The following is a 12,151-nucleotide window of genomic DNA, read 5'->3' on the forward strand; positions in this document are numbered from 1 at the left end:
CAAAGTAAGGTTCTGACTGTGCTACCGTTCATATACAAATTCACGGAATGTGTTTCCATTGCTTGGCTGTACAGACACCAAGGCAGTGATTTTTTTTTTTTGGAAAATTTGGTCCATCTTTTCCAGCATTTTACTGTGCCTATAGAGTTAAGACATTATTTTTTTCAGGCAATATTGTGCAACAGTAGTACAACAAGATACATCTGAATCTCACTGTTTTTCACTTGATAATCAGAACATGTGCATTTATCTTGTGTGATTATGCATGAGCATTATACATGATCCCTGCAAGAACACCGGCATTATCACCAGGGTGCATCTCAATGTACAGTCTCACAATGTCACCTCACCACAGCATTTCTCAATCTCAGAAATGAGAAATAACTGAGAAATGTTATTTATGGAAGGTTCAAAACTCACAGGAGCCATTAGATGCCTTCGTGTCTGATGATCTTGTAGGTGATCCAGTAGAATATGTTGAAGAGGAGGAATGCCATAGGAAAAGCCGCTCTGGAGATTGTGTCTATCCTCTTGGCTCTGTCTACAAACCTCTTCCTGATTTCCTGGTTTCTGGTTTCGGTGTCTTTTGGGGCAGGTGGTTGAGGATTAGGAGCTGGGGTAGCATTCTTAACAGCTGTGCCATCTTTCGTCGGCAGACACTGACTCATGCTGTAGCTAGAGAAGTTAAATCGGCCTTCTTGCATATCGTCATCCTGGACAAAGAAACACGCATGTTCAGTGTTCACGTGATCTTTTTAATTAAGACACATGTGACTCAGGGGCTTAATCCTGTAACCTGATGATATGACGTATGTCATGACATAGGATGAAGCCCATTGGGCTGTGTCATAAGTGAACACAAATGAATATCTACACAACAACATGCCCAGACTGAAAAGATAAACTATTTAGGTCATATGCATTTATTCAGTCAAATGATAAGCACTTCCAGCCACATCGAGTCTCTGTCCAAAAAATAAATCGGTCACCAGGCAGCCACCTTGTAGGGATTTGAACGCTGGCTTACCTTGTGATTCCTTCTCTGCCTTCGCCTCAAGCGAAGGAACTCCTTCTGTTGCCTGGAGACAAAATTAACTCCAGCATATTCCAGCAACGCAGCAAACACAAAGAGCAGACACACAGCCATCCAGATGTCAATGGCTTTCACGTAAGAGACCTGTGAACAAAATGGTTTCCCTTTATTAAAAATTCCAAACTGACAGAAACGATACATGACTCTTATGTGGTATGAATTCTATAACGCATACGAACCATTTGAATTATGAAACTGTTTACTAATTGTTTAAAAATGGTTGGTTAAATTTTCATTAGGGCAGTGGATATATTCACCCATCGATATTGGGAGGGCATTGGTAAAGGAATTATAACAAATCCTTACCCTATAACCTCCCCAAAACTATGTCTTCACGTACTAAAAGTGCCTAACCTTAAAGCAGCACTGTCACTTTTTAACATCTATAAGCATACTATGTCCCACAAACTTATAAAATATCATCCTTCCATAAATGTATAGACTCAGGGGGGTCCCTGCTAGGGCTTGACTATTACTATGTATAGGGGAGACAAATTAGTATCATCCTGGCATTGGCCAAAGCACCAAGGGAGAACTGCCAGTCAAAGCGAAGACTGGCCAATCACAGCGTGTTCTCGCCGGACATGCTTGCAGAGACTCTTGGGTAATGAAGTCAAAGACGTTGGCTGCCATGTTATTTGTGTCCAAAGTGGCTACTGATACCCCAAACTACATAGTGCTGCTGCTTTAACAAAAAATAATTAGGCCTAGTTAAACCACACCAAACCCATGCCTGCACGTTATACTAAAAGTACCTAACCTTTACTAAGATTAATTCATTAAACCACAACAAACCCATGCATACACAAACATACTATTATTAAGTGCCTAACCTTAACTAAAATCAATTGATTAATTAAACCACACCAAACTCATGCCTACACTTAACCATACCAACCGTGCCTAACCTTATCTGAAATTAATTGATTAATTAAACCACACCAAACCCATACCTAAGGTTAACCAGCTGCAAGCTGTAACCAATTGATTAGGCCCTACCCTGACCAATCACATGACAGAATGCGGTAGATCTGATGGATGAATATACAGTATCTTTGAAGTTACTGTACTGCTACTGTACATATTTCCTGACAGTGGACTAGTTAAATGGAAAGGCAACTATTTTGAACCAAAATATCTAACAGCCAACACCAAATAACCGCTACAGTTATATAACTTTAGTCAGGCTTTTAAATCTGCCTTTAGTGTGCTCTATATGTAAAATAATTTGCTGTGACTTCTAAATGACTATAATTAGCAGTGGTGTTTACTAACAAGTGCTGACAGTAATATCCATGATTGCAGAGCTATAGGGCACAGCTGGAAATAATTGGTGCCTTATTTGCTAAGGTAATAGACTGGAAACCATAGCTCTAATTTGGACCTTCAGCATTGGTTTCCATCTCAGTATTCACTCGGGTTGAGTTGAAGATGAAGTTGAAAGGAGCCCGAAGACACATTCTTATTCATCAATGGATGACCTGGGCTTTGTCTTCCATCATGACAGCTGATTTGCATTGGAGGGAAGGAAACAAGTCAGCTATTTGTGGGCATTTAAGGCATATTGAGCTTTTGTTTACTTTTCCTGAGACGGAGGCTTTCAAAGCACCCTGTTTAAATATTTATTATGTCTTTCATGTGGGACTCTGACATGGCAAAGCCCTTGAGTGGTCATATTATGTAGGCCGTGGTGTGGGAGAAGTGATTGATCTACTATAGCTGATGCACAATGCCTGTAGTAGTACTGTACAGACCAAGTGTGCAGGCCAATTTATTATGTGGGAAAATAAGCTACTGTAGCAATGTAAACTATGCACATTAACTGGCAGCATCTCTAATGTAACAAAATGGAGGGTGCTGTGATTTCCTCAAATAAAGTTAATTCTTGTTTTTATGTTCCTTGTTTATGCTTTTGTGAGCTGAGGAATTAAATAGACCCAAGACATGGTGCATTTCATGTCTGTGTTGTATCTCTTTCCTTTATACCTGTCACACAATATAACATCATCTGAGAAAAGGCTTTAAATCCATCAATTGCCTGCCACTTAGCTCCTTATAAACAATTTCACCCCAGTGTTTAAGATTCTGTGCAGCATGTCCTCATATAGGTCTATTTACCATATCCATTCCATCAGTGTAATAGCGACAGATTATCCATGTCTTGTGACACGGGGGAGAGATCGAGGAGCATTTGATCCAAGAGCCCAGCCTATTAGCCTCACACTTTGGCACTGACCCCTCAGGCTGTTGACGTGAAGACAGAGAGGTTTACCTTTGGAAGGGAAGATCTGGAGCCGGAGCTCTGGGTTGTCATGGTGAGCACGGTGGTGATGCCCAGTGCCACTCTGGCGGGCGCGGCGTCCATGTTGATCCAGAAGGAGACCCAGGAGAGGATGACGATCAGGAGAGAGGGGATGTACATCTGGATCAGGTAATAGCCCATTTGACGCTCCAGGCGGAATTTCACCTCAATGCAGGTGAATTTACCTGGTGAGTGATTTCAACAAGTGCAATTTTAGCAAGACAATTTTAACTGTGAAAGGCAAGGACGTATACAAGGATATATAGTATGTGTGTTCTCTGACCAGTGTTGTAATGTTTGGTACAGTAGCCCATCTCCTTCTCATCCCTCATGAGGAACTGAGGTAATGTGAGTCCCTCTGACACCTGCACCGCACCGTTCTCCTCCCACTCAAAGATCAAGTCGTTCATGGTGTAACCAACTGAAGATGGCAATGGAGAAATGAAACAGAATTCTATCAAAGACACACAGTATATACATGCAACACATTTCAATTTAGCTAAGAATGGTAAGAAAAGCAGCTTACAGCTTTCCAGTTGCATTGTGCACGTTTGGGTATCCATTGGAAAGTTCTTCAGATCCATTGGACAGGACAGAATGAGAGTCAACCTACGGTGTATACAAAACACAGCAATTGATGTTGTTTTTATTTTTATTTTATTCAGCACATTTTAAACATAAACTTGTTTACTTGAAATGGATTAGGAAATACAGAGTGCTTGTTCACAAACCTAGACATAGCATTTGCATTCTATCTCTGCTTCTCATTTCTTCTCTCAGACAGCCTCTGACACAGCATGTGGGATTCCCTTCAGCAGGTTCCTATCACACTTTCATTACTGGGACTTATTGTTTCTGAGATGCATTGTGGTCTACTGTCTGCTCGCTCTGTCATCATGTCTCTTGTGGATGGGGAAAGTGGCTAACCGCCTTTCATTTCTTTGCACCAGACCGCTGTCTGCGTCCACACCTGGGCCCCGCTCAGCCAGAAACTGATCTTTAAGTGGACTCCAAATTGATCTGCTTTATACTGGGGCATCGCAGATAAAAATCGAATGCTGTGTGTGACTGAAATTACATTGAAATGAAATGAAACATATTTTCATATCTTGTTGCACAGATTTGTGATCAAATGTAGGGCCGATTTTGCTAGACGGGCCTATTAAGTGTCATCCATTAAGTGTGGGTTGCATCTTTCTGAAGTGAGTCTTTTCTTACTGATCCTGTTCAACTACACTGGGATAGATAATGCTGTATGCCGACACATAGACAGAGCTTCCGTAAATTATAGTATAGATTATTATTACTATTATCATTATTATTATTATTATTATTTATCTTTTAAGGATTTATTTTTTACAATGTATACTTATTACTTACATGACTAATATGTTCATCATACAAATCATTATAAAGCAATTTAGCTCATATCTCCAGTCAAGAACCCCATCTCCCAGAATGCCATTGATCTCAAACAGCCCTGCAAACATATTCTGACTATATCGAAGCATGTGGGAGAAGGGAGATTAATGTATCGCATGCTTTCATCAAACCATGTTTTAAGTTAATTCTAAACAACAACAACAACCACCCTCAGGATTAGTTTACGATCTTGCAGTCTGTGTTCCTTTGTAAAATCTTTACCACGCATGGGAACTGTATTTGGGAGATATAAATGTGCTCATTCTTGGGACTAGAATCTAGGGACTAGATCAATATTGAATTACATTCACTCAAAGCTGCTTACTCTGGGTAGATAGTCTTTGATGTCTGCAATGAGTAAGAGCAGTGAGCCAATAGCCTGCTGGGTAAGCAGGCATGGAATCAGAGCTCATAATTATCTATTATCTGCTTCAGCTTCTTTTCTCAGATATTTTCTTCTTGAGATTTCAGCCTCAAACTCATGCTGTAACAGTTACGGCATGAGTTGGATGCATGTGGCATTAAAGTAGTTACAATGTAACTACTTCAATGCCACATGCAAACATTTTATGGCTACATCTCCATTGCTTCCAGTTATAAATCTAAGATATCCATTCTCCTTTCTGTTAAAGCTGCGATGTGGAACTTATTTCAATGAATAACATTTTATGTTTACCAATTTGTATAGTAGAGTATGTTAATACAATAGCACTAGCACATCTGCAGTGGGGTTGTCTGGTCTCCCATCTGTTCCATTGAGAAATATATACCCTGGTGTCAGGTAGGACACCTACTGGTTGACAGGTAGCACTGCCTTAAGCTCATACAGTATGTGCAATATCTCCCCTTGCCAAGCTAGGATTCCACCTTGAAGAGCGACGTTTGGTCTCCCATGCGGTTTAAATCCCAGGCAGGACATGAAAATCATGGATTGCAGCTTTAACCTGCAATCCTGTAACGTCTGTATGTCCTTCACTTTACCTGATACTGTACAGCACAGTCCCGTCCTTGAAGATCCTTAGGAGCTTGTTGTCTGTGGTTACGTCATGGAAGTTGGCACCCTTCTCATTGGCAAAGAAGAGGTCAGGTTTCCAGATGGAGTCTAACATGGAAGGGTCCAGGTCAAGGGAGGAGTCTGGGTATTTAACGTATGACAGCCGAGGGTCTTTCCACTTCTGCCGCAGGAAGATGTTCACTCTGTAGTCCTACGCAGGTGACAAGTACACATTTACATACTTACATACTACACTGTAAAATTCTAACTTTTAATTAAACTCTGAGTGTATAAATCGAACCAAATGGTCCATTTGGTTACATTTGTATACTCTCAGAGTTAAATTAACACAGAGGATTTTGCTTTGTGCCCAGCTTTGATGTATGAAACATGCATGTTATTATGGTAGCAGAACTAGTCATTCTTGCTATTCTTAGATATTTCTTTATAATTGCAAAACTGCCTTGTGCATTTTCATTTCTATGCATTACACACTGCATCAGTACATGCCATAAGCATAATTTTACAATTATTAAAATCAAACATGGGACATCTCATTACATTGCTATCACATTAATAACATTACATTCACAATAACGTGTGTGTGTGTGTGTGTGTGTGTGTGTGTGTGTGTGTGTGTGTGTGTGTGTGTGTGTGTGTGTGTGTGTGTGTGTGTGTTTTCCCCAGAAACAATAAATCTTTGCATAAAAGTATGGATGAGTTTTAATGTATCTAGCAATTTATAGCAAACAATACCATCATCTAGTCACTGTATCACTGTGGAATTTAAGTTTGAAATATACTGAATGTACAAAAACTTTCTCAGTAGCCAATAATCATTAAGAGCCATAATGGTAGATAGATGATGTGAGCAATGAGTAAGCAATGTCTGACAAAGAAAATCCATTGGATTCTGTAGATGAAGTTAGTTGCATTATTCTCTAGTATTCATACTGTGTATCTATTGTTGTATTTGTATTTTGTATATTTGTATGTATGTTGCAAAATAATTTATTTTTGTTTTTTATTACTTTGTATTTCTTTCTTGTATTTCTTAAGTGAGGTGAGATTAACCTTATAAACCCGACAGGGTTTTCTAAATCTCACCTGCACATCCCAACACAATATTATGCTGTTGTTACAAATTTGTTGTTTTTAAATGTGAAAATAAAAAATTAAATAAAAATAATAAAAATAAATATTCAGAAGCCGATTGATTGACTTGACATGATTATGAGATGTCTTCACCTTGTTTAATATTTGTATATTGGCAGTTCCAAATGTTACAAACCTAAAAGGTGTGTTTTTATGTTTGTCTAAAGGCTGTGGTACTCCTTGGCAGTGGTATGAAAAATAAGTCTTGTGCAACCAGACTTCATCCAAACTTATTTGATCATCAGCACAACTCATTATGAATTCTTCGGTGGCTTCTGAACGAGCTCAAGTGAAGAATGCCAGGTTTGATGTTGTTTACCCCTTGAGCAGTTAGTTGGGTGTCTTCGGACATGACGCTGATCAATCTGTTTGAGACTAAAGCCGTAAGCCCCCCACACAAGGGTATTGGCTGCACTTAAATTGAGTACTGGCAGTCTTTGTGCGGATTATAAAATCTGGAGTAATTTAACATACTGTATGTACAAAGACATATTGGGATGAATAATCCAATGTTGCTTTAGGTATCACGAGAGTCATGATTCTCAGTTGTAATACAAGGTTCAGGTAGCGCCACAATATGTGGCTATTGGAGCCGCCAATAGACTTGGATGATCAAAATCGTATGAGTACAATTTGAAATTAGACATGAAACATTCGATTGTGGTAAATGAACTGGATGATTCAGCCTTAGCTCCAGAGCAGAGAGCAAGGGTGGAAGACATGGATGGCCGAGCTCAGTGGATGCTCAACTCACCATCGTAGTTTCTGCTATAGAACCAAAGCTGTTGATAAATATGTTGCAGGTAACATTAACGGGTGGACCTGCAAGTTGGGGGACAGATAACAAAATGATACATAGGACAGGGCAAGAATCAATCAGAAAAGACTGGAGGACTCACCATAGTTGTCTCTGTGACAGAGCCGAAACTGTTGATAAAAATATTGCATGTAACGTTTACTGGGGGACCTGCAAAATGGAATGAAAATGACATGACAGCGAAAATGACATGACAGGGGAAAAAGCCAAGCATTCTTACTTCCATATCTCTAGTACGAACTGTGTCTGGATAGGTGGTAAAAGGAATAATGTTCTGCTGGATTCAACTTGCTGTTTCATACTGCATACTGTTGAGCTGAGACATTTTCCTGCAAATACTGCTTCAAGAAGCAGTATTTCTCATGAAGGCACCGTAAGTGCATGGTAATACTTTGTTTTATTTCACCAGGTGCAGAGTGATCTGACCACACCCATGTCCCTGTCTTTGGACAGAAACAGAAGTCAGATGTTATCTGGATGGTATTATTAAATTGTATCATTAATAAAACATACTGTAACAGACTTTTGTTGGTTATAGTTAAAAGACAGTTGAATCCAGATACAATGTAACAGAAGCTTTCTGAAATACTGTGTATAATAATGCCATATCTGATATACAGTACATTTTCATGGCTTCATCTGTGGTTAATTTAAAGAAAACTTTCTGCAATTTTTAATATCATAATGCTCCTTCAGAGGCACACAAAGATGAGTGCGCACATAAAGCATGAATGACAATGTTAAATGAATGGTACCCAATGCCATATCAAATCGTAAAACGTTCTATCCCAGGCTGTCTTAGAAATAAAGCTTTCTCTCTCATACTGCAGGGTGTCATTTTTACTCCAGGGTCCTCTGAAGTGAAATCTCTTGGTAAGACGTGACAGTTTGTACCATTTAAAGCCACAGCAAATCTTTTTCTCTTGTTAAGTGAAGTATGCATACAGCCCTCCCCTGCACTTATCAATATTGCATGAAACTTGGTATTAATATTTGCCTCGGTTTTGTCGTCAGGCCATTTAACAGTAGTAGCAGAAAAATGTTTGTTTCTCCTCACAACAAACTCAGCAAGCAAATCAGGTCATGGGCTTACAGTTCAACACTCCAAGTGCGACTTAATGGCTTCTCAACCAAAATCATGTTTACACTATGTTTTTGTACATGGCTGTGTGTGTGTGTGTGTGTGTGTGTGTGTGTGTGTGTGTGTGTGTGTGTGTGTGTGTGTGTGTGTGTGTGTGTGTGTGTGTGTGTGTGTGTGTGTCTGTCTGTCTGTCTGTCTGTCTGTCTGTCTGTCTGTCTGTCTGTCTGTCTGTCTGTCTGTCTGTCTGTCTGTCTGTCTGTCTGTCTGTCTGTCTGTCTGTCTGTCTGTCTGTCTGTCTGTCTGTCTGTCTGTCTGTCTGCCTGCCTGCCTGCCTGCCTGCCTGCCTGCCTGCCTGCCTGCCTGCCTGCCTGCCTGCCTGCCTGCCTGCCTGCCTGCCTGCCTGCCTGTCTGTCTGTCTGTCTGTCTGTGTCTTCGTGTGCATCTTTGTGTGCGAGTGAGCCAGTGAGCACGTGTGTAACAGAGATAAAGCAGAGACAGAGAGAGATAGTGAAACAGGATTACTGGAGCTCTTAACTCTTAAATACATGGAGAATAGCTATTAAAACAGCAACACACCTAAAATCGTGTATTGTGCCAGAATGTCTTTTTATAATCCATGACTTCTCCTCCTCTTTGCTGGCTAGAAACAGTTGTTGCTGTTTCATCTTTCACTGAAAATAGCAGCTAGCGTATAAGACATGCCTTCCTCTCACAGCAATTCAGTCACTATAAGATCTTGTCTGTACAAGAATATCTGGAATATCTGTTTTCGTTTCACAGCCGAGTTTCGCTGATCAATCACTGATCCTTCTCCCTGTCCCAGCACCCTTACACCACAATCCCAGCCCATCTGACCTAACGTGGTGTAGGTGGGCTTGAGCTGGGCCTGGGTCCCCATTCTACACCCCCTCCTTACTCAGCTCCATTCCAATGACAGATGTTGTGTCTCTCCCCAGCATCACAACACAGGAAGCCAGGAGCCTGCAGCTTAGCCGGGGGGACCCCATCCATCATTTCCCTGTCATTTGGAATCCTTGTCTGCTGCTAGTGCTAATCTGCACATGTAGTTCATTGTGTTGTTTTGATGTCTTCTTTCACTGTTTCAAAATTGATTTATTTGTTTTGGGAGGGGGGGGGGGGGGGGCTGAGTCTATCTGACATTGTAAAGGAAACTCCTATATGGGGATGTGCTATGTCAAATACTAACCTGTTGTTGCCACACTATTTCTACTGGTTTAGATTGTGTAGAGATTGTCCATACATTATGAAAATGGTTGGGATGATTATGTTACCATCTAGGCTAGATAGCAACGATTTTCTAATCAGAGGACTGGTAGCCTTCTGCCATTTGTAGTCAAAAAACAATTATTTTTGAAGAAGATGTATTGATTGACAGGTAGCATGATGATGCTTTGTTTGAGCAGATGGTCATCATGCTTAATCAAATATCTATCAATAAGCCAACATAAGGTATAGCTGAGATAATGATTGACTGAGAAAATAATTATTTGAACAGACTTTGAAAAACAAACCTTTGAAAAATGGTCTTATTCGTGCGTCATAACCAGATGTTCGACCCATTAGTGAATCCAGAAAGTCTGATGGAGACTGGGGTACGGTTCTGGACTCGTGCTCCTTGGCATCCACAACCCTGGAATAAAAATACAATAATAATGCCCAATGCTCCGTAATACGACAATGTCTCCATGGCTGTAGCCTAATACGCATCCCACAGACAGTTCAAACGGAGAGAAAAGGCTCAATTGTCACGATGTTTACAGCTACTGAGAGCATTTAATGCTCTCAGTAGCTGTAAACATCGTGTGTATACAGTAGGCTACACACTTGCTTACTATACTCTGAGTAATGGATACACTTTGGGAAAACTACAACACGCGTTAAACACTCGAATCCAGATTATTATCCATACAAAAACCACCCTCCAAAACGATGTATGCATGCAGTCTTCAAATACATATTGCATAGGCCTACTACAAGCTACTTTAGTCAAATTTGTGCAATTTATGGTGTATGACGTATGGGAAGATATTAGTCTTAAAAAAAAAAGAACGATATATTTATTGGCATTTTTCAATAGTATTTTATAATCATTCTGTTTTAATTATATTCTAAAAAATGTACACATATTTCTAATGACATCTATTTTTTCAAACTTGGAACAGGTAATTTATTTTACGATATAGGTTATAACAAAACTGAATGTAAAGTGGTATACATTAAAAAACCCACCTGAAGTTGTTGGTCTCCATAAAACATACAAATAAAGCTGTCAAGACTCTTATGAAGGACCGATTCATTCCTCTTGGTTTTCTCATGGGTTCACTTTTTTTTTATTTCATTTCCATATGTTTACGTTGGTCAAACACATAATCCAAACGGGAATAATGTCGCTTTCTTCCTCACCAAATGAGTGTTTGGGTAGCCTCGTGTCATACACAATCCACATTCCAGTATATAGTAGCAAAGGATCATAGTTTAGTTTCATCAAACTCTGACTCCCAGACGCAGCTTTCTTGACAAGATGTGAAGAAACATCAAGTGTGCGCGTCGAAAAGCTCAATCTTCAAAATGCATTGATTGGAGCTTCTGCCTGGCGTTTGCTTTAAAGGTTCGTTCTGTTAAGAGACAGTTGTTGTTGTCATTGGTCACGAAGTGGAGACTTGCTCAGGTAAAGCGGACCATCATCCTCTGTTGAGGAATGGGAGTGGAATGCCTTTTTTTTCTTCATTTCAGCACTTGGACAGCTCCTGGTTCCTTTACGCGCAAGCGCAACGCTTAAAACTGGAGGACGTGAGTCGATTTTTAATAAGTGCGACAAACCAGCGGTTTTCGGGCCATGACCCCCAAAATAATCACATTTGAACTGGACCCCCCCCCCCCCCCCCGATAAGCACTTCGCATGTAGGAGTTGAGGCGTTCAATTTTGTGTGACTCGGCTCCACAGATGAATATTGTGAGCAGATCTACAAGCTGCGAGGCGGTGTGAGCATGTAGATCAATGTGCCTCTTTCTTATATTATTTGACAATTTGGCCAATGTTAGTTTGTTCCTTTTTCCCCACTAAACTAAAAGGTTTATATAGCATACGTTTTATGTGGCAGAGCTTTGCATTGACTATACTATCTGCTGATTCGGAAACTCCCAGTGCGCGCAGCTGCGCGTCATGGATATAGCATCATTGGCTGTTTTGAGGGTTGTTCGAGGCTTCAAAAATGCCTTTTCACATTTCACAAGTTATTCTATGTTGTAGCCTAGGTGATCACTGA

At 40.2% G+C, this 12,151-nt stretch overlaps 1 protein-coding gene across 2 annotated transcripts; it reads right to left on the reverse strand.

Annotated features, from left to right (window-relative positions):
- Nucleotides 1-399: 399 nt before the first annotated feature.
- Nucleotides 400-11,200, reverse strand: glra2 (glycine receptor, alpha 2; the record flags this gene model as incomplete). Of its 2 annotated transcripts, none has more annotated exons than XM_084084006.1 (9): nucleotides 400-713; nucleotides 1,028-1,177; nucleotides 3,366-3,580; nucleotides 3,679-3,816; nucleotides 3,922-4,004; nucleotides 5,799-6,022; nucleotides 7,721-7,788; nucleotides 10,397-10,515; nucleotides 11,115-11,200. In XM_084084006.1, 9 exons carry the CDS (start codon nucleotides 11,198-11,200, stop codon nucleotides 429-431), a joined length of 1,368 nt encoding a protein of 455 aa, XP_083940132.1. In that variant the 3' UTR covers nucleotides 400-428. The 2 variants fall into 2 exon arrangements, with proteins under 2 accessions (XP_083940132.1, XP_083940133.1); XM_084084007.1 differs by lacking the exon at nucleotides 7,721-7,788 and adding an exon at nucleotides 7,866-7,933.
- Between the last annotated feature and the right edge of the window lie 951 nt (nucleotides 11,201-12,151).

Source organism: Gymnoscopelus microlampas (assembly GCF_963454915.1).
Source record: "Gymnoscopelus microlampas genome assembly, chromosome: 17".
In the NCBI taxonomy this organism is placed as follows: domain Eukaryota; kingdom Metazoa; phylum Chordata; class Actinopteri; order Myctophiformes; family Myctophidae; genus Gymnoscopelus; species Gymnoscopelus microlampas.